Below are 24085 nucleotides of genomic sequence, written 5' to 3'. Positions count from 1 at the left end.
TGCAAATACATACTTTATTGTTGCAGCTCTTTGATATTACTATCTTTATAAAATTCACTAAGCAAGTTCTGGGCTATAAAAAAGATAGTTCATCATCCAAGGTGATACAAACTATACTTTTTACATCAAGGTTTGCAGTTGAGATCCCAATAAACAGTTGCTAACTACATAGTCTGAAAAGGATTGAGCTTGCATTCTATTTGCTGTTCCAATCAGCCAATAGTATGCAAGCTCAATAATATTGGCTGTTCTAATCTTGAAGATGGACCCGCTCCGCTCCGGATGGATCAAGATATAAGATGCCGCCTGGATGAAGACTTCTGGCCGTCAGGAGGACCTCTTCTGCCCGGATAGGATGAAGACTTTGGACCGTCTGGAGGACCACTTTTGCCCGGTTGGGTGAAGACATCTCAAGGTAGGGTGATCTTCAAGGGGGTAGTGTTAGGTTTTATTAAGGGGGGATTGGGTGGGTTTTAGAGTAGGGTTGGGTGTGTGGGTGGTGGGTTGTAATGTTGGGGGGGTATTGTATTTTTTTTTTTACAGGTAAAAGAGCTGATTACTTTGGGGCAATGCCCCACAAAAAGCCCTTTTAAGAGCTATTTGTAATTTAGTGTAGGGTAGGGATTTTTTTTTATTTTAGGGGGCTTTTTTATTTTATTAGGGGGATTAGATTAGGTGTAATTAGTTTAAACAAATCGTAATTATTGTATTATTTTCTGTAATTTAGTGTTTGTTTTTTCGTAATTTAGTTTATTTTATTTAATTGTAATTAATTGTAGTTAATTTAGGTAATTTATTTAATTATAGTGTAGTGTTAGGTGTAATTGTAGCTTAGGTTAGGTTTTATTTTACAGGTATATTTGTATTTATTTTTTAGGAAGTTATTAAATAGTTAATAACTATTTAATAACTATTGTACCTAGTTAAAATAAATACAAAGTTGCCCGTAAAATAAAAATAAACCCTAAGCTAGCTACAATGTAACTATTAGTTATATTGTAGCTAGCTTATGGTTTATTTTATAGGTAAGTATTTAGTTTAAAAAAGGAATAATGTATTTAATGATAGGAATATTTATTTAGATTTATTTAAATTATATTTAAGTTAGGGGGGTGTTATGGTTAGGGTTAGACCTAGATTTAGAAGTTAATAACTTTATTATAGTGGCGGTGAGGTTGGGGGCGGCAGATTAGGGGTTAATAATTGTAGGTAAGTGTCAGCGACATTGGGGGCGGCAGATTAGGGGTTAATAAATATAATGTAGGGTTCGGCGATGTTGGGGACAGCAGATTAGGGGTTAATAATATAATGCAGGTGTCGGCGATGTCGGGGGCAGCGGATTTGGGGTTAATAAGTGTAAGATTAGGGGTGTTTAGACTTGGGGTTCATGTTAGGGTGTTAGGTTTAGACATAAATGTGTTTCCCCATAGGAATCAATGGGGCTGCGTTAGGAGCTGAACGCTACTTTTTTGCAGGTGTTTTTTTTCAGCCCGTTCTGCCCCATTGATTCCTATGGGGAAATCGTGCACAAGCATGTTTTGCCAGCTTACCGCTACCGTAAGCCGCGCTGGTATTGAGGTGAGATGTGGAGCTAAATTCTGCTCTACGCTCACTTTTTTGCGGCTAACGCCGGGTTTCTAAAGCCCCGTAATACCAGCGTTACTGTAGGTGAGCGGTAAGGAAAAACTGTGCGTTAGCACCGCACACCATTACCGCCAAAAACTTGTAATCTAGCCAAATGAAAGCAAATCCCTGGGGGAAAACATAATTGTTTTTTTGTTTTTGTTTTTAATGTCTATACAGTACATTTTATATAGTTTGTTAAAAGTTTGATATTTTAACTATTATTTTTTTATTTGATTAATAGCATTTCTAAAAATGTACTCAGTGCATCTGTAAGTTAAAATATTCCAAGTGTCCCTTTGTATACGTTTAGGCAAATGAAGAACAAATATTTAGTTATAGACATAAATTTGGTTCACACAAGTCTAAATCTAGCAATAAACTTGTTTGTTAAAAAAAAGTCTTGAAAATATTTAATTGCACAGAATCAATCTTCAAGTTCTTTGTTTTGGCAAATAAAGGACAAACCTACAATGAATATATTTACATTTTTTTTTAATTTTTAATTGCAAGAAAAACATAGACGCTAACACAACAGATGGTTTCATTAGAATTATTGGCAAATAGTGCAGAAACCATTCATTGCTTTAACCCTGGGAGAATTCACCAATTACTGAAAACCTTATTTACGTATATATATATCACCACCACAATAGTGGCAGTTGCAGTTTGAATGGAGATTACAAAGCTAGCTGAAATATTACCAGAATGAATAGAGAGAGAGAAACCCTCAAACCCAGTACATTTGATATCTGTATCTATGACAACATGCTAGTTACATAACTTCCATAAAATGATATTTGTGTAATAAACACCACAGATGACAGTAACTGTGGTTTTAATTATTTGTTGGACATTTTTTGATCTTTTTGGATAAAAAAAAACATACACTGTGTCCTTTGTTGATAAGGCACCAGATACAGTCAGACTTATTGTAATTCCAATTGCAAAAAGTCGTTGAGTCCAATTCTCCTGTAATACTGAATTGGTAGCAATGCACTTTGGTAACAAAGAACAGATAGGGTAAATTAGAAAGGCTTAATAAGTGTGTGCAAACTGGCATATGAAGGGATACATGCAAAATTGTAGATTATCAGTAAAGATAAAGAGGAAGCCATTTCCGACTTAGGAATAGTCCAGTGCATTGTGTTTTATAGCTTCACTAGCTGACCCCTGTAGCAGCATAATTAATGGCAATGTACCATACATTTCCTTTTAGAAGGGGGAATGTATCCAATGTATCCTATAAAAGTAAAACTGTTGGCCTCTAACAGTAAAATCATTTTACCACCTAGCATATTTTAATGGTGTTGATGATTGATGACATTTATTGCACATTAATGTTTGACAATACCAATTACCTGCAAGCACCTTTGTAACCAAGTATATGGTCCATTAGTGCTATATTAAGAGACATGATTTATGTTATAGCAATTAGGAGGTTATACAATTATCTCTCTATGGCTTTACCTGGACTAGTTCTGGATACAATAAAACTGCAAGCCATTTAAAAAATGAGCACTCACATTGAACTGGTAATATTTCTTGTGCTATTACTCCCATCACATTAAAACCAAATCTAATGTGTATGTAAAATGGGAGGAAATTGTACATGCACGGCTCTTCATTTTAATTCAAAATTCTGCCATTTAACCCTATTGATGTGAGGGTTCCAGCTCTTTCACACAAAGTTTTACGTTCTCTCATGCCATGTTGGTAAGTTCGTGTTTCTCATAATTATCGGCTTCCATTTTGGGTTTCATATCGTCTAAGTTGTCTCTGTGATGAGCTTCTATGCAGATGATGTATATAAAGGCACCAATGGGAGCTCCAACCATAGGTCCAACTACGGGAACCCACCACCAGTTATTTCCAGCTCTGTCATATATAAAAAAATATATATGTTATTAAAAATTAGTAGAAATCGGAAAAACGTAATTGGAATTGCTTTAAGAGAACAGCATAAATGTATCATACATCAAATTATGAAAGTAATGTTGTAGTGGTATATTGGGCTCTATTTAGTACTGGTTCAGTTACATATTTATTAAAATAACAGTATTTAACTTAGAATTAGGTGCTAAAGAGTATTTAGACTAACATTTGGAAAATAAATATTTTGAATTAAAATCTAAACAATATCAAAATGTCACCAACATTAAAAATGTTGTGACAAAAGCATTAGACTGACATATTAAAAGTCATAACAGCGACTTATACAATATTGTCCCTAACAGAACACTGGAATAAATTTAAAGCCTAACCCCAACACAATCTTAACGTTATAACCCATAACTATAATACTGGGTGAATAACTGGGGTTTTTTAACATTTTAAAGCCCCCCTTATTATTTGTTCTGCCATTTATGGACCAGATTATGAGTGGAGCGCTAACAGTTACACGCGAGCGATAAGGTGCATTTTGGGGTGTTTGCGAGCCTCAGGTTTTACACTCGCATATAATATAATTGAAGGTAAATGCGATCGCTTGAGCCCAATTGCAATTTAAACTATGATTACCGCGTCCTCAGAGCTCTGGTTAACTGTTTCTCGAAACAAAAAAACATCAAAAATACATTCAAAGTACAGTTACACTCACAATAACAGCATCTAAAAATGATTACAAAAAAATATTGCACAAAAAAGTTATAATGGCTCAGAGATATGAGGTCTCAAGTGAGAAAAAAAGGCAGGCAAAGAGCTTTAACATATACATACATACATATACATGTCTAAAGATGTATATGTATGTATATGTTTATATATGTACATATGTATTTACAGACATATATACACATATAAACACATAAATGCATACAGTATGTACACATATATAGACACATATATATATAAGTGCATTGGAGCCCTTGCAGTTAAGTAGATGAAAACATTGAAAAACATATTTATGCAATATTCATTTTTATAAAGATTTTAACTATGTATTTACTGTAAATAGTTCACATTCCTATGTTCTGCACATAGCAAAATATGTTCTAAGTATTTGTTAATAGATGTTCCTATATATATATCTGTATATATCTATACCTATATATAATCATGCATATACCTGTAAATATATATATATATATATATATATATGTATGTATAAATATATATTGTACCAATATATATGCATTTATGAATAAATAGAACATATTCTACTATGTGAATTGGAATGTGAAATATTCATATTTTCATGTTGGGTTAGAACACATGAGAATATGGGATCGGATTTGCATGTGAGTGGGGTGTTGACTTCTATGCGGGGATAGGTTATTACACATGTGATATTGTAAGTTCGATTATGGGGTTAGCGCGTTCTTTCAATTCTTAATACGAGCACAACGCAGAAATCTTACTTCTACCACAGTTAACACTTAGCAGGAGTGTTAAGTAATGCTCCACTTGTAATTTGCCCTTAAAGGGACAGTCTAGACAAAAATAAACTTTCATGATTCAGATAGGGCATGTAATTTTAAACAACTTTCCAATGTACTTTTATCATCAAAATTTCTTTGTTCCCTTGGTGGTATTTTTGAAAAGCTAAACCTAGGTAGGCTCAAACTGATTTCTAAAACCATTGAAAACCACCTCTTAGCTCAGAGCATTTTTATAAGTTTATCACAGTTAGACAGTGTGTCATATAGATAAAATTGTGCTCACTCCCATGCAGTTTAGGAGTCTGCACTGATTGGCTAAACTGCATTTCTGTCAAAAGCACTGAGGTAAGGGGGCAGTCTGCAGAGGCTTAGATACAAGGTAATCAGAGGTAATATGTGTATAAATAGAACAGTGTTGGTTATGCAAAGTTGAGAATGGGTGATAAAGGGATTATCTATCTTTTTAAACAATCAAAATTCTGGAGTAGACTGTCCCTTTAAATGTTTCTATAAAACAAATTTTAACATTTGAGAATTATTTGAGCCCAATAAACTTATACCCCATATTAGAAGTTAAAGGGACAGTCAACACCATAATTATTGTTGTTTTAAAAGATAGATAATCCCTTAATTACCCATTCCCCAGTTTTGCATAACCAACACAGTTATAATAATACACGCTTTACCTCTGCAATTACTTTGCTTCTGAGCCTCTGCAGACTGACCCCGTATTTCAGTTCTTTTGACAGACTTGCATTCTAGCCAATCAGTGCTCACTCCTCGGTAAATTCAAGTGCATGAGCTCAATGTTATCTTTATGAAACACATGAACTAATGCCCTCTAGTAGTGAAAAACTGTCAAAATGCATTTAGATTAGTATCGGCCTTCAAGGTCTAAGAAATTAGCATATGAACCTCCTAGGTTTAGCTTTCAACTAAAAATACCAAGAGAACAAAGCAAAATTGGTGATAAAAGTAAATTGGAAAGTTGTTTAAAATTACATGCCCTATTTGAATCATCAAATTTTCTTTTAGACTTGACTGTCCCTTTAACACTTGTTTTAAAAAACAATTGTTGAACGTATGGGTAACATTTAGACATCCACTTAAAATAGACAAAAGCATTATTTTTGACAAATTTGACATTAAATTAACCCTTCCCTTATCCTAACTCTAACCTAAACCAGAGCCACTTCAATAATGTCAACAGTATAAATCTTTGTCATTCAATAGTAAACTTTTGTTTTACTCAACATTTTGAAGCTTAAAGAGGCAGCCTACTCCAAAATGTTTATTTTTTAAAAGATAGATAATCCCATTTATTACCCGTTCCCCAGTTTGGCACGACCAAAAAAGGTTATATTAATACACTTTTTACCTCTGTGATTACCTTGTATCTAAGCCTCTGCAGACTGCCCCCTTATCTCAGTTCTTTTAACAGACTTAGATATTCATGAGTAAGCAAGAATTAGCTAAAATGCAAATGTTAGATATATGGCACACATGATCTAGCACTGTCTGACTGTTAAAGGCTAATAAAATGCACTGAGATAAGAGGAGGCCTGCAGGGGCTTAGAAACAGGCAGAAATTTAGAGCTTATAAAGCATATTAATATAACAATAATGATTGTGCAAAGCTTGGGAATGAGTATTAAATGCGTTATCTATCTTTTAAAACAATAACAAATTTGGAGTAGATTGTCCCTTTAAAGGGACAGTCAACACCAGAATTTTTGTTGCTTAAAAAGAAAAATAATCCCTTTATTATTATTATTATTATTATTATTATTCCCCAGTTTAGCATATCCAACACAGTTATAATAATACACATTTTACCTCTGTAATTATCTTGTATCTAAGCCTCTGCTGACTGCCCCCTTATTTCAGTTCTTTTGACAGACATGCAGTTTAGCCAATCAGTGCTCACTCCTAGGTCACTTTATGTGCATGAGCTCAATGTTATCTATATGAAACATGTGAACTAATGCCCTCTAGTAGTCAAAATGTATTCAGATTAGAGGCAGTCTTCAAGGTCTAAGAAATTAGCATATGAACCTCCTAGGTTTAGCTTTCAACTAAGAATACCAAGAGAACAAAGCAAAATTGGTGATAAAAGTAAATTGGGAAGTTGCTTAAAATTGCATGCCCTATTTAAATCATGAAAGTTTTTTTTGGACTTGACTGTCCCTTTAATGTAACTTTTTAATAAGATATTTTAGATATTTAAGTTATTTAAGCCTTATATTTTCCCCATAGGTTTTTAATTGTATCTGTTTATTCAGTAGACTATGCTATAGTTTAATTATTAAAGGACATGAAACCTAAAGTCTTTCAGGATTGAAATAGAGATTATGATTTTAAACAATTTTTTAATTTACTTCCATTATCTTATTAGTTTTGTTCTTTTGGTATCCTATGTTGAAAAGCATACATAGATAGTTTCAGGAGCTTCTGATTGGTGGCTGTTCATATATGCCTCATGTTATTGGCTCAACCAATGTGTTCAGCTACCTCCCAGTAGTTTATTACTGCTTCCTCTGATAAAAAAAAGTAGTACTATTTAACTAAAAAAGTAATTACTAGCATACAAAAGCTGTTTTCCTAACAATGTGCATAGAAGTATCTTCAAGCTTAACTGGTCTACACAAATTGCATATTTGTCCGATCATTTTTATATTTCTAAATCAAACTCCTATATTTATAAAAATAACTAGCAATTTTACTTTAGAAAGACACTAGATAAAACAACATTTATGTTAGAAATGATAGTTAAATATTTTAAAGTAAGTAATAATGGTAGCATTTGAACTGACAATACTACTGTTGATCAAGATACACCTTATATGGGTTTAAAACAGAAAATATGGCCCACTTAAACAGCTTCAAGTGCTATAAAAAATGATCTAATAAAAGTAATATTAAATGTATAGTTTATACTTTTTTAACAAAGGTTGCAAATAGCACTACAAATTATCAGTTTTTTTCATGGGTGCATCATGTAAGCAAGTGGAATTGACGTATGCAATTTTTCATGTGTATTCATTTAAGCTCTTTATATCTATTTAGTGCATTGTAAATACGTTAGGAAGATTTAAAGGGGCTCATTTTGTTTCTTCAGTACTGTTTACATAGGACCAGAAATACAATGGTGATGGCACAATAATTCTAGTATAAAACATACGTAAATACTTCAGTCCCCCATCCGGCTAATGCTGTGAAGATCCTTGGTCCTAAATCTCGAGCTGGGTTCATTGCACATCCAGAGTTAAGACCCAAGGATAATCCTAGAAGCAAAATCAAGAGGCCAACAGCAATGGGTTCTAGTCCCTTTGGAGTTCCAAGGTTTTTGTTATCAAATATTGCAAACACCACAATAAGCAGAAGGGTAGTAGATATCACCTAGGAGAAAATAAGGTGACATTTAAAAAAACAACTTTCTATATGTATATTTTGTATGTTTGTATTTATTTATGGTTCTTTCTTTCAGAAAAAGAAGGGCCCTTTACATGTTTCTAACATTTATCCAAGTCTAGTATTTTACTCATTTCAGTATATGTTAGAAATACAATTGTAAAGAATAAAAACTATGAATGGGATTTAGTTAGTTAATATTTACTAAAGGATAAATTGGAAACCATTTTTGTCTTGTCTAGATTTATTTAAAGTAACAGCTCAGCCACATATCAAATGTCATTAATGTCCATAAGTGCTATAAGTAATTTTACATTTAAAGAGACACAAAACCCACATTTTTTTCTTTCATGATTGAGCAACTTTCTAATTTACTCCTATTATACATTTTTCTTTGTTCTCTTGCTATCTTTATTTGAAAAAGCAGGAAAGAAAGCCTAGGAGCAGGCTTTTTGGTTCAGCCCATGGATAGCACCTGCTGCTTGGTGGCTAAATTTACAATAGGAGTACATTCGAAAGTTGCTTATAATTGCATGCTCTATCTGAATCATGTAAGAATTTTTTTGGAATTTGTGTCCCTTTAACATATATCAGGTCTTCCCTGAAACTATACTAGATATTCATAATGGAAATATTTGCCACCAGCCTCACTAAGTATAGGTATTTATATGAAAACCAAGTAAAATTGAATTTTTACAAAAATAATTAATTTATTTCATTGAGCCATTTTGCATAATGTGTTCCCCTATCAGATCATATAAGTAATTCAGACGCAATATACAAATTTGGACAGTTGACATTTGCATGCCTCTCCATTCTTCATAATTCTTTACATATATTTTTGATAATATATATATATATATATATATATATATATATATATATAGATAGATATACATTTCAAATTAGAAGTAATTTTCTTGGATGCATAGCATATTGACTTGCCTGACAAATGATATACATCTTTATTGTGTGTTCCTTTAGTGGTTTAATAAATCTGTCCAAACATTTTCCATTTGCTTCCAACAAGGTCATTTTTGGGTAAAATACTAATGTAATGACAACAGAAGTTATTGTATAATGTAGAACTGTGTCGATCTGACCTTGCATCCATGTCTAAGACACTCTACAGCTCAAGATAAAATTTACTTAAAAATTATATCAGTTTGCAATCTAAAATGTTTCATTATGTAATTGGAATTTAAACAACTGCATCTGCAAAAACAATTAGTTATTTTTGAAAAGTTGTGTTGGCTAAATAGGATGTATTAATTGACCATTATTAAAACTACTTTGGTAATGGTAAAATAAAGAATATTCTCTATGGAGCAATAATATTTTCACTGTACAGACTGTTTTCTAAATATATTGATAAATATTTTTGGCCCTAGATGTAAAAATTGGCTAAGCATTGGCCGAGAGCCTAAGCAGTTATGTTTTTTTTATTACCCCACCCCTCCCACTTGTGTTTTTTGCACTTAACCTTTGTCATGTGTCAATAAATTTAAAACACTTAATGGAATTATTTGTTTATTTTAATTTGGGAAGCACTAATAGCTGGGGTTTTTTAAATTATGTAGTTATACTAATATGCAAATTCTTGTACTGATGACAAAAAGACAAACACATAAACATTCTGTTTCTGGATATTTGTTAAAAAAAATGTAATAAAAAAAACAACAAAATGTTAGACCTTGCAAGATATATAAGGACTTTGAGGCACATTAAGGGCCAGATAACGAGTGGAGCGCTAACAGTTAGCAAGAACAAAAAGGGGCTTATCAAGGGTGTTTGTGCGCATAGGATGAAGTGCTTATATTGCTTAATTGCAATTTAAGTTATCGCACGTCGCGATAACGCGTCCTCAGAGCTCTGCTTAAATGTTTCGCAAAATAAAAAAAGTGTCACACAACACATCAAAAATACATTAAAAAGTACCGTTACACTAATAATAACAGTATCAATAAAAATGATTTTAAAAAATATTGCACATAAAAGTTATAAGAGCTAAAAGATAAGGCAAAGGGCTTTAACATTGAGATGCATACATATACATGTCTAAATATGTATATGTATGTATATATATATATATATATATATATATATATATATATATATATATACTGTATATATATATGTCTATATGTGTGTACATGCATATTTATGTATTTATATGTGTATATATGTATATAAGAGTGCTGGAGTCCTTTCCAATCAAGCTGAAAAAAAATCATATTTATGCAATATTCATATTTAATAAAGAGTTTAACTGTGCTTGTACTTTAAGTATTTCCCATTTCAAAGTTCTTCACTTAGGGGAATATGTTCTAAGTGATTTTAAATATATATATATATATATATATATATATATATATACACAAAACAAAGAAGGGGACTGCACTCTCAGACCGGACCGGGTACACATCCCATGACCCTGCAACATGCCCAGCCCTGGGTGCTCACTGGCACTTACAGGAAGCTGTGCTGTCCCCAGAGTCACAGTCAGTTAACCCAGACATGGCAGGGTGCAAGAACCATAGGGAAAAACGAGAGAGTAAAAAGTTAGAAAAGAAGAGGGTGCCACAATAGTGCACAATCAGTGGTATTTGGTCTTCAAGCACGCAATACAGGTTATACTTACAACGTATAAAGCACTTTATAAGTGCCACAAATGCTTGCTGGACCTTTATCAGCTGTCCAGAAAGCTATCCTATCGCAGATAGATATATAGAATCTCCAATGGAGCAGTATCAACATTCAGTCCGTAAACTGACACTTGTAGCCAATCTCCAAGGTTCTAGTGTAGCAAAAAAGAAACCTCCTGGAGAAACTGCAAACAGTAAAAATGAGAGAGAGAGAGAGAGAGAGAGAGAGAGAGAGAGAGAGAGAAAGAGACTCCTGTGGTGGCCTACAATGTGTGTCTCCTAGCACCCCTCCGGTGACCCGGGTAAAGCAATCAGTGTCAAAACTGCAACACAACTCCACAATTATCACCATATAGGTTGACATGGAGGGGGCTAATGCATGCACTATTTGAGAACTATGGCAAATGATCTTCCTTCCAACATGCAGCAGATTAGATTACCTACCCTACCAAGTGCTTTCCTTTTCACCCAAAGCATAGAAGATATCCCGGACCCTCTTCCTGGAGAGGTGCCATGTCATTCTCTGGGAGGGGTCACCTCTCTGGGGAAAATTAAGGAGATTGCACAGACAACTTTGGGCACAGCTTACAATATTTAGGTCTGATCCACACTCATTCTGGAACAGTTTGCCACTAAACAACTACCTGGAATTGTCACGTTCTGGAAATTGGTGGGACCATCTGTCTGTGTGTACCAGGTGATTCTAAAGCCCCCACCATCGACTGTCAGAATGAACATGTACAACCACAAGATTTCAAAAGGTTCAATTCAACAGTCCATATGCTATGATCAGCCCATACAGATCCGACATCAAAGTCAGCATAAACATTTTATCTCAATATACCGTGTCAGCAGTGTTGTCTCAGTTGTGATATAATTTATAAGGGATAATATAGTATTTACTTTAGGGACTTTCTCAACATCTACTAGGGTAGTTTAGTCGTTTATTCTTCTATGCATATAATATTCCCTGTACTAACTATTGTTAATGTGCATATTGTTAAAGATTAGTTATGTGTAGTGTTATCGTTCTCAACCTATTGACTGCTGGATAACAGCTGAACTTGTTATTGCTTGACTAGTTCACAATTCAGTTGATTATTCAGAGTTCTCTTGAATAACTTATATCATGTTGTTAGATGATATCTCTTTAAGACTGATTTTTTTCCTAAGCTCCCCTTTTTTTGCCTTTGTTAATCTTATATAATATTGCTTTAGAACTCGCACAGTAGGAACACATATCCCCCAGCGTATTTGCTTTCTTAAGTTCACTTTCATGTCTTTATCATAACAATAGTATAGTATGAAAAAGTTAACTATTCTACTCTAGATATTATACATTAAAGCAGGAAATGTATGTTGTATATTATTATTTTGAATTCATCTTACTTTATATACTAGGTTTCTGTGCTTAAAATAAATAAAATACGGTGGTCTAGATTACAAGTGGAATGGTATTTTGCGTTTTCGCTATAGCGAAAACTCTGCTAGGATTTTTCTATTTGCGCTACTCGGATTGCTTTGGTATTACAAGCTGAAAGTAAACAGTTTTATCTCTGGCGGTAACCAAAATTGCGAATAAAGTATAAATCCGAAAATCGCATTCACCCACAACTTAAGACCCCACAATCATGCAAACACTATCACAAATTTGCATTCTCCATAGAAGTCAATGGAGACGAATAAGTTGAAAAAAACATCTCAATATCGCGAAAACAACATGGCATATTCTCATTGGCTCTAACCTGACATGAATATCTTAATATTCATTTTCCAATGTTCTATGTGCTATGAACCATGTGCTATCACCCCTTTATCTGCCAGAGAAAACTATATCTCTTTATTAATAGAGTTTTGAAAACCCTTGCAATGTACTGAAGCTCGTCATAGAAGCAAAGTGGTTTCTACAGAGGTGTTTTTATTATAGCACCCCACACACCTAAAAAAAGTCATCTGAGATGCAAGGTATTTTCTGGTCAGGCAGGTACAGGTGAGATTAAAGCATTAAAAAATATTTAGGTAATAGAAGATAGGATATTCTAATGGTATAACCTGTACCCTAAATAGTTAAATGTGGTCAGTTCTATATCATTGTTTTATTTAAATGAATTGTACCCATGGACAGCGCTGCGGATGATGCTTTATAAATAAAGTATAATAATAATAATAATTCTATACATTACGTAATATGTTCTATTTATTAATTCATGATATTTTATTAAACAAATATATATTTATACCTATATATAGATGATTATATATAGATATATACATAAAGAAAGTTCATAGGTATATGCACTCTCACCAACAATTCAACTGTCCGGGTGCTCTCAGGGGGTATGTAATGGTGCATAGAACAAAGCTCTCACTGGACTTTAGACATCAAACGTGGACATTAACGTTTTTCCACGTTTGATGTCTAAAGTCCAGTGAGTGCTTCGTTCTACGCACCATTAGATATATATATATATATAGGAATATCTATTTATAAATACTTAGAACATATTTCCGTATGTAACATTGGAATGTAAAATATTTATAGTAAATACATAGTTAAAACCTGTATTAAATATGAATATTGCATAAAGAAAACCAGTAACATGGATTTCACCAGACTTTTCAAGAGGTGGAAACAACAGGGAAAAGACTGTAGTCACAGCCACAACCATTGTAGTTCTTTAGGCAGTCTTCACATTTCCGTGTCCCCTACTAATGACATCACGGCAGACATGTTGAGGTACAAAGTACTACATCCTGAAAGAGATCCTACATCCGAGAGGCAGGAGGGACAAAACCGGAAGTTTTCCATGCGGATAATCTGGAAGCCTACCATACATCAAGAGGGGGAATTATTGCACAAGTCTAGGAGGCAGCACAAAGTCCAGGAGTCTTAATATACTACAGGACGATGCCTGATCGACAAAGTGCACTATAGGAGTGCCCCCCTGCAGTGCAAATATCTTACCTCATATGATTGAGGTCCCATCCTGTAAGTAGGAATTTTAGATATATACTCTGGGAAGATATCATATCTTTATATACGAAATGTCATCTGTAACATCGTTTGGAGGACTATATTAAAATTATTTGTTTATAGTTTATAATTATTTATTTTTACTCCATTTCTGGTATACACACATGTGCCTAGGTTTTAACTACATCTAGAATATTGTTCATATATTTATATGTACTTCATTTATATGTGTTTTGAAACTGTGTAGAAATAGAGCTAATTAATTCCCTTGGGTTCATTTTTTGTTGTATATATATATATATATATATATATATATATATATATATATATATATATATCTGTATGTTTATATACAGTGGGGCAAAAAAGTATTTAGTCAGCCACCGATCGTGCAAGTTCTCCCATTTAAGAAGATGAGAGAGGCCTGTAATTTTCATCATAGGTATACCTCAACTATGAGTGACAAAATGTGGAAACAAATCCAGACAATCATTATCTGATTTGGAAAGAATTTATTTGCATATTATACTGGAAAATAAGTATTTGGTCACCTACAAACAAGCAAGATTTCTGGGTCTCACAGACCTGTATCTTCTTCTTTAAGAGGCTCCTCTGTCCTCCACTCATTACCTGTATTAATGGCACCTGTTTGAACTTGTTATCAGTATAAAAGACACCTGTCCACAATCTCAAACAGTCACACTCCAAACTCCACTATGGTGAAGACTAAAGAGCTGTCGAAGGACACCAGAAACAAAACTGTAGACCTGCACCAGGCTGGGAAGACTGAATCTGCAATAGGCAAGCAGCTTGGTGTGAAGAAATCAACTGTGGGAGCAATAATTAGAACATGGAAGACATACAAGACCACTGATAATCTCCCTCGATCTGGGGCTCCACGCAAGATCTCACCCCGTGGGGTCAAAATGATCACAAGAACGGTGAGCAAAAATACCAGAACCACACGGGGGGACCTAGTGAATGACCTGCAGAGAGCTGGGACCAACGTAACAAAGGCTACCATCAGTAACACACTACGCCGCCAGGGACTCAGATTCTGCAGTGCCAGACGTGTCCCCCTGCTTAAGCCAGTACATGTCCGGGCCCATCTGAAGTATGCTAGAGAGCATTTGGATGATCCAGAAGCGGATTGGGAGAATGTCATATGGTCAGATGAAACCAAAGTAGAACTGTTTGGTAGAAACACAACTTGTCGTGTTTGGAGGAGAGAGAATGCTGAGTTGCAACCAAAGAACACCATACCTACTGTGAAGCATGGGGGTGGCAACATCATGCTTTGGCGCAGTTTCTCTGCAAAGGGAACATGACGACTGATCTGTGTACCTGAAAGAATGAATGGGGCCATGTATTGTGAGATTTTGAGTACAAACCTCCTTCCATCAGCAAGGGCATTGAAGATGAAACATGGCTGGGTCTTTCAACATGGCAATGATCCCAAACACACCGCCCGGAAAACGAAGGAGTGGCTTCGTAAGAAGCATTTCAAGGTCCTGGAGTGGCCTAGCCAGTGTCCAGATCTCAACCCCATAGAAAAGCTTTGGAGGGAGTTGAAAGTCCGTGTTGCCCAGCGACAGCCCCAAAACATCACTGCTCTAGAAGAGATCTGCATGCAGGAATGGGCCAACATACCAGCAACAGTGTGTGACAACCTTGTGAAGAAAGTGTTTGACCTCTGTCATTGCCAACAAAGGATAACAAAGTATTGAGATGAACTTTTGATATTGACCAAATACTTATTTTCCACCATAATATGCAAATAAATTATTTCCAAATCAGACAATGTGATTGTCTGGATTTGTTTCCACATTTTGTCTCTCATAGATGAGGTATACCTATGATGAAAATTACAGGCCTCTCTCATCTTTTTTGCCCCACTGTATATATATATCCCAAAATATGATACAAAATCAAACATCCAGCAAAAATTGACAAAAGATCTTATTAAAATGATGCATCTAAAATAATAAGATAATAGCCATGTGACAGTAATAAACCAGCATATAGGCGAGCTGTCAGGACCATTCAAAATTAAAATTTAGATCAGAGTTTGTAAAGTATGGTAAAAGAACCTGTTAAATGTTCCAGTATTCCAGAAAATCTGTAATCCCCTACCTTACCAGGGAAACAGTCATGTAATTTTTTTAAGAACACAAATAAGCAATATTCTAGGTCAGTCTTGTCATGGGACTGATGCAGAAGCTGTAAGCAAGTTTGGAGAGCAGCCTGCATGGGCACTGTCAATTCCAGAAGAACCAGTGAGTCATTCAAAGCACAAAAAAATCAAATTTATTCTTAGAAACACAGGGTAAAGATACTGTAAAAACAGCAGCATACACAGGATCGTCTTACACGTTCCGGCCCACAAGCCTTATTCATAGACATAGTTTAACTGACATATTACCATTACTTAAATAGGCTGAAATCTAATTGGTTCAAGTGTATGCTGAATACCATTGGCTGCGTAATTATGTGCAAATTTAAAGGGATATGAATCAATTAACCCCCTGTGTGTGATACAAATAATTTGAGCTCCATAAACTAAGATAGGCATGCAAACAGGTAATTGAACTCGCCCTGCTGAATGTTTTAAAAGCATAAGGGTCTAAATCTAAAAGATTCATTTGTATACACCCACATTCATTAATCTAGTGTATGGGCACTGTGGCTAATCACAGATACATTATATGTCTGGACTATCTGTATGTGTGAATGCAGCACCTAAGATGTTGCTTATATACTTGGCATGAAATAACTGCTGTAACATTAGAGAAGTGGAACTGTGAGTAAATTCTCCACAATCTGGCATTTGTATATACTGTGCTTGTTATCATTGAAAATCTAACTTAGAAAAACTGTGAAAGCTTATTTAAGCACATGATTAGCCAGTACTTTATATGCTGAACATACCCACGGATAGTCGATGTTGTACGACTTGGTGGCTGGTGAATATATTCTTAATAAACTCACATGACCGTTTCCCTGGTATGGTAGTGGATGACAATTTTTCTGGAATACTGGAACATTGAAGTGTTTTAATCTTACATTAAGATTGGGAATTGTGGATCTGGGAATAGCTATTGATATTCAATGTGTATGTGCTCGCTAGTTAGTTTAGAACTTCTTTTATTTATATATTTTTCTAATAAAGATGTAATTTTTGCTAAAAGAGTGCCGTATTCCTTCTCTTTGTTGGAATTTAAAAACTTGGATGTTACAATTTTTATCTTTTTCTAAATAGAAATATATATGATTGAGGGTATGTGCCATTATATAAATGCCTATTGTATTTGCTTTTTTTGTGGTTACATTGATTGAAATAATTTTGCTATTAATAATAAAAATACACTGAAGATGCTTTCTAATAATTCTAAGTGAGTTCTCTAAACAAATATTTTTGCATGTGAATTCAAAAGGATTGAAAATGGAGCACATGCCAATGATTGCCCATCATTTTCATTCAAAGTGTAACATATCCCGGCATAGGTCCTCAAAGGGGTTACAATACATTGTGATCCCTTATATGTGATTCACACCAAAAGTGCTTCAATTTAAATTGGAGAGTGGATAAGTGTGAGAATGGTAAAATAAATATTTTTGTTCATAAAATATAGGATATTGTTTCTGGAGATAACCATGTAATATACATCCCTGCTCCAAATAAGCAGATAGTAACTGCAGTGGCACCTTCAAAGATCTGCCTAGTCCACAGATAGCCCTCATTATCTGTGGACATGTAGTCTACACAGGAACTAAGGCTAATTTTCATGGAGGAACATCATTCGAAAATAAAATAATATACAATGGATTTCCACTTACTTGATCAACAAATCCATTTGCAATGGAGAGAAATGGAGATGGGTATGTTGCAAAAATATGTGCTGTGGCATTTGGGCCAACAACTGTGAGCACCCCACCAGTATACTCTTTGAGTGCATCTGGAAAAAGCATAAAAAAAATCATGAACCGGATTTTTTTAACTAGGGTATAGCATATTCCATTCTCACAAAGTTTGTAAGGACTATTTGCTTCAAAAGGAAAACAATAACGTTTCAAAAGATTTGTATATTATGGCATGTAAAATATCTGCTCATATTGATGACCTTATAATCAATGTGTAAGTTTTTTTTAACATTTGTTTTACTTCTAAACTTTGTACCATGACATACATTTGTTCTGATAAGATAACCAGAACATATTCTGAATGCATGAAATGTTGTCCTTATTGATTTTTGTAATACAATATACGATAACCATGACAATGCTTTACTCTAATCATCATTACATGTGTAAATAAAGGTTACACACCAAAGTAATCAACTCCTATTAACAGCCTACAACATATCCTCTATACATGGCTGTCTGTTCTAGAGCGGGAGAGCAATAATAACATGTTACAAGCATAATAGAATACATATAGACAAAATAAAATATATATTTATCATTTTAATACTGATCTCATTTTGTAGCTGTCGTAGATAAATTCCCCAGAACACATTTGTTTGGTGTGTTTGGCAGATCGTATGAGAGCAGAGCGCCATCCATATAGGGACCACTGCCCTTTCACTTCAAAGACAAGTGGACAGGTTTCTAAGCTGAGAACCTTGTCTATCTATCCCTTTGTGCATGGGGTCCATAATTTCTAAATTTTTAAAAATAATATTGAAAGTGATGCTGGGTGCTCTCAGTCTGAAAATAATGTGAGATTCATGTAAAGGTCATAGGTGTCTGATCTATTCCTTTAAAAAAAAAAACACTAATCACAGCTTACTGCAAAGTTACGACCCTCATTATTATGAATTTTACTTTATATATGGGTTAATATATGGGTTGAAGTCAATGGACTGTCTTCTTTCAACCTCATCTACTATGTAAATGTGAACTGATGTCTTCTGAGATTAATGATACATTTTATTTAATCTAGGTCATTGTCTGTTATCTCAAGGTAGTTTTCTGTATTTACCACATAGTATTAATAGCCGAGGCTTACACACATTGTGGAATCTTTATTTTTTTAACTGAGTTTTTCTATTAAGTGTATACATACCATGATAGATTCCAAAAACTGCTGCTGATCCAGTCATTGCACCCAAAAACTGTGCAATCACATAAAAAGGGAGTTTAGCCCACTTTAATCTTCCAGTTAAACACATAGCAAATGAAACAGCAGGATTTATATGGCCACCTGGAAATCAAAGAAAATGAAGACAAGGTTTAGTCTTCAAATACCTTGTAATTCAATAAAAGTAATGGAATATAGAAATATACTGTATACATTTTACTAAAATGAATATGGAAAAAAGTTTAAGTTTCTTCCCTCTCCCCCTCAGCAACAAAAAAAATGTATTTTTTGGTAGATATGGTGATGATGCATTTTAGATCAGATGGTAAGCTTCTCTAGATAAGTGCAAAACTATACTAAAAGTATAGTAATAGAGTGCGCCAATAATGAATCGTAAAATGTAAGTGCAATACCGTGTTATATACAGGGAGTGCAGAATTATTAGGCAAGTTGTATTTTTGAGGATTAATTTTATTATTGAACAACAACCATGTTCTCAATGAACCCAAAAAACTCATTAATATCAAAGCTGAATAGTTTTGGAAGTAGTTTTTAGTTTGTTTTTAGTTATAGCTATTTTAGGGGGATATCTGTGTGTGCAGGTGACTATTACTGTGCATAATTATTAGGCAACTTAACAAAAAACAAATATATACCCATTTCAATTATTTATTTTTACCAGGGAAACCAATATAACATCTCAACATTCACAAATATACATTTCTGACATTCAAAAACAAAACAAAAACAAATCAGTGACCAATATAGCCACCTTTCTTTGCAAGGACACTCAAAAGCCTGCCATCCATGGATTCTGTCAGTGTTTTGATCTGTTCACCATCAACATTGCGTGCAGCAGCAACCACAGCCTCCCAGACACTGTTCAGAGAGGTGTACTGTTTTCCCTCCTTGTAAATCTCACATTTGATGATGGACCACAGGTTCTCAATGGGGTTCAGATCAGGTGAACAAGGAGGCCATGTCATTAGATTTTCTTCTTTTATACCCTTTCTTGCCAGCCACGCTGTGGAGTACTTGGACGCGTGTGATGGAGCATTGTCCTGCATGAAAATCATGTTTTTCTTGAAGGATGCAGACTTCTTCCTGTACAACTGCTTAAAGAAGGTGTCTTCCAGAAATTGGCAGTAGGACTGGGAGTTGAGCTTGACTCCATCCTCAACCCGAAAAGGCCCCACAAGCTCATCTTTGATGATACCAGCCCAAACCAGTACTCCACCTCCACCTTGCTGGCGTCTGAGTCGGACTGGAGCTCTCTGCCCTTTACCAATACAGCCACGGGCCCATCCATCTGGCCCATCAAGACTCACTCTCATTTCATCAGTCCATAAAACCTTAGAAAAATCAGTCTTGAGATATTTCTTGGCCCAGTCTTGACGTTTCAGCTTGTGTGTCTTGTTCAGTGGTGGTCGTCTTTCAGCCTTTCTTACCTTGGCCATGTCTCTGAGTATTGCACACCTTGTGCTTTTGGGCACTCCAGTGATGTTGCAGCTCTGAAATATGGCCAAACTCCTGGCAAGTGGCATCTTGGCAGCTGCACGCTTGACTTTTCTCAGTTCATGGGCAGTTATTTTGTGCCTTGGTTTTTCCACACGCTTCTTGCGACCCTGTTGACTATTTTGAATGAAACGCTTGATTGTTCGATGATCACGCTTCAGAAGCTTTGCAATTTTAAGAGTGCTGCATCCCTCTGCAAGATATCTCACTATTTTTGACTTTTCTGAGCCTGCCAAGTCCTTCTTTTGACCCATTTTGCCAAAGGAAAGGAAGTTGCCTAATAATTATGCACACCTGATATAGGGTGTTGATGTCATTAGACCACACCCCTTCTCATTACAGAGATGCACATCACCTAATATGCTTAATTGGTAGTAGGCTTTCAAGCCTATACAGCTTGGAGTAAGACAACATGCATAAAGAGGATGATGTGATCAAAATACTCATTTGCCTAATAATTCTGCACTCCCTGTACTTGGAGATACAATTATTTAACCACCAATCGTTTGGTATAACTCATTGATGGTGAAAATATGTACGTAATCTGTGACAATTGTTTCCTATATATATATATATAAAAAATAATAATGGTAATATAATGGTGTAATATAATGATATAATGGTAAAAAATAATAGTGGTAATATGATAGTGTTAATGAACAATATTTGCCAATGTGGCTTCAAGCCTAGTTGAAAATAATACAGCAAAAAGGTGAATCAAAAATTAATGGATAAACAACATAATAAAAAACCTTAATGGCATAAAAGATAATAAAATATCAACACATACTGGTGATGCCCAAAAAGTATTGGGAAGTGTCCATAAAATAATATAAAATGCTGAAAAACGTCAGCCTGCATATTCACACTTCTTTCAATAAGAGTGCCAGTATACTTGTGAGTATATTTCCACACGTTTGTTGTCAATGTGTCACTTCATTTCTTGGAGTTGTCTGCACTATGAGGCGCTGTCTTTTTGTATCCATTCTCTAGATAAGTGAATCGTCTAAGCTAGAAGACAGTTTGAAAAAGCAGGGTTAGGTTGTTCCATAGGGGCATATGTATCAAGCTCCGAATGGAGCTTGATGCCCTGTGTTTCTGGTGAGCCTGCAGGCTCGCCAGAAACAGCAGTTATGAAGCAGCGGTCACAAAGACCGCTGCTCCATAACCTGTCCGCCTGCTCTGAGCAGGCGGACAGACATCGCCGGAAATCAACCCGATCGAGTTGGCTCTGCAGGGGGCTGGTGCAATGCTGAATACGGCGAGTGTATTGCTCGCTGTATTCAGCGAGGTCTGTTGGACCTGATCCGCACTGTTGGATCAGGTCCGACAGACCTTGATAACTAGAGACCATAGAGTAGATGTAGCACAAGGCATTTTTAGATAGTTTGGTGGCAGTAATTGAAGAGGGTAGCCATAGCCCATAAGTATATAGTTTGGGAAATATCTGTAGATGTGTGTAAAAATATATTTGTGTATGAGATTATTGAGTACTTTGCAGGTTAGGGTTTTCATAATGAATTAGACCATGCCGCATATGGGGAGTCACCATACAGAATGATAGACAGGTGTGGCTGTTGTTGAGGAGTAAGTTAAATGAAAGGGTTAGTTGAGGCATTTGTGATAGACAGGAGAGCAGAAAGGTAGGTGTAGGGAGAGTCACTAAGAAATCAACAGCCAAGATACAAATAATATTTTTCTCTACATTACTCTTCTAGTCTGTTTCCATGTAGACTTTTATATATATTTTCTTTTCTTGCCAAGGGTTATTAGTGGTTTTAATTAAACTCCCTTTTACTGGAAATTTGTCACTAAGCTTATGAGAGTAACTTACAAAACATGTAGAATGTGAAAAAAAGATGACTTCACTGAATTACTACTAATTTACCTGATACAAAATCAAGCAGAGCTATATGTGGCATTCCATAATTTGTGATTGATGTCCCCTGCCCTTCCTTCCACTCTAAAAGAAACCAGGAGCCATCTCTTTCTGTCCCAGGAACCCCAAAGCCCCTCCCTGGGCCACTTCACTCCAAAGCATAACCAAAAGCTAGCCCTTAACTTCTCAGCTATGTTGCTCAGACTCTGCCCCTTGTCACTTCAACTAAATTGTGGTCGGGCCTGAGTTTTAATAGTAATTTTAAGAAAATATCATATGATTAGAGTTGTTGGATTATGCTAGTACTTCTATTATAATAATAGTTTCATTTACTTCCATCAAATATAGAGCTAGATTATGAGTGGAGCTCTATTTAGCAGTCCCTCATGTCAAGTTGCGCTCGTATTACGTATAACTTGTAAATTGAAAGCAAAAAGTAAGTGTGCAAGCCCAAACCTGATGCACAAAAAAAGTTGAACTTCCAATAATGCAGCTGCTTTGACATATTCTCCTCTATAGACTTCAATTGAGCGCGTGAACTGAAAAAAGCCGCACACCCATACTCACGCACTAACCCAATCGCGTTTACTCAAGTGCTCAAAACCCAACATAAATTATTAATATTTCACGTTACATTGTTCTTCACATACAGAACAATATACTTTTTATTGTAATTACATATTTCTATATATACATATATATATATATACCTATACCTGTATATCTATTCCTATAGATATTTAGGTATAGATATGTATTTTGCATGAACAATACCAGGTATATACAGAAATATATATATTTAATAATAAAAAGTACATTATTTTCTATGAACATAGGAATGTAAAATATGCGTAATGCACATCAGGGTTTGAGATTTAGGTCAAATACGGTCGGGTTAGCACACATGAAGAATTGCTATCTTCAATGCGCGTTATTGAAATATTAAATATAAAATATTAAAAAATATTAATAAATATTATTAAAAATTATTATAATACTATAAAATATTCTAAATAATGATATCTATGTTTTGTACAAAATGTATAATAATTTGAATAATTTATATTAATATTTTTTAATATTTCAAGAACGTGCATTGAAGATTGCAATTCTTCATGTGTACTAACCCGACAGCGTTAGTCCTAAATTGCGAACCCCAATGTGCGTTACATTCCTGTGCTCCATAGAAAACAATGTCATTTTCGTGATATATATATATATATATCTGATACTGTTAATGTAAAAATACATATCTATAACAAAATAACTAATAGACAAACATGTGTAGGTATATATCCTATAATATAAAAGGCCAAATGTGCTTGTCCGAAGCTGTCATGCGCAGTAGAGACAGCACGAGGACAAACACACCTGGCCTTAGAGTCTACCTGATCTGCTGCGGCGCAGTGACTGTTGGCGGAAGTGGGCATGGCCGGTTATGAGCAGGCGTGGCCGGGGCATCAGTGGGTGGGGTCGGACGTGAGCAGGGGCGTGGTGGGGCATGAAGGGGGTGGGGGCGGGCATGGTCGTGTGAAAGAGAGAAAGAGGGGAAAGAGATAGAGATAGAGAGAGAGAGAG

The 24085-nt window shown here is 35.0% G+C and overlaps 1 protein-coding gene across 1 annotated transcript in view; it reads right to left on the bottom strand.

Annotated features, from left to right (window-relative positions):
• Positions 1-2101: 2101 nt before the first annotated feature.
• Positions 2102-24085, bottom strand: part of AQP9 (aquaporin 9) — an 84485-nt gene continuing 62501 nt past the window's right edge. The window contains exons 3-6 of the mRNA XM_053717524.1: positions 19099-19236; positions 17871-17989; positions 8185-8402; positions 2102-3501 (exon numbers count right to left, since the gene is read on the bottom strand). Of these exons, the coding sequence (XP_053573499.1) occupies positions 3327-3501; positions 8185-8402; positions 17871-17989; positions 19099-19236 (650 nt within the window). The 3' untranslated portion in view covers positions 2102-3326. The remainder of the gene's footprint in view (positions 3502-8184; positions 8403-17870; positions 17990-19098; positions 19237-24085) is intronic.

Source organism: Bombina bombina, chromosome 6, assembly GCF_027579735.1.
Source record: "Bombina bombina isolate aBomBom1 chromosome 6, aBomBom1.pri, whole genome shotgun sequence".
Lineage (NCBI taxonomy): Eukaryota > Metazoa > Chordata > Amphibia > Anura > Bombinatoridae > Bombina > Bombina bombina.
This window is presented reverse-complemented; position numbering and strand designations above follow the sequence as displayed.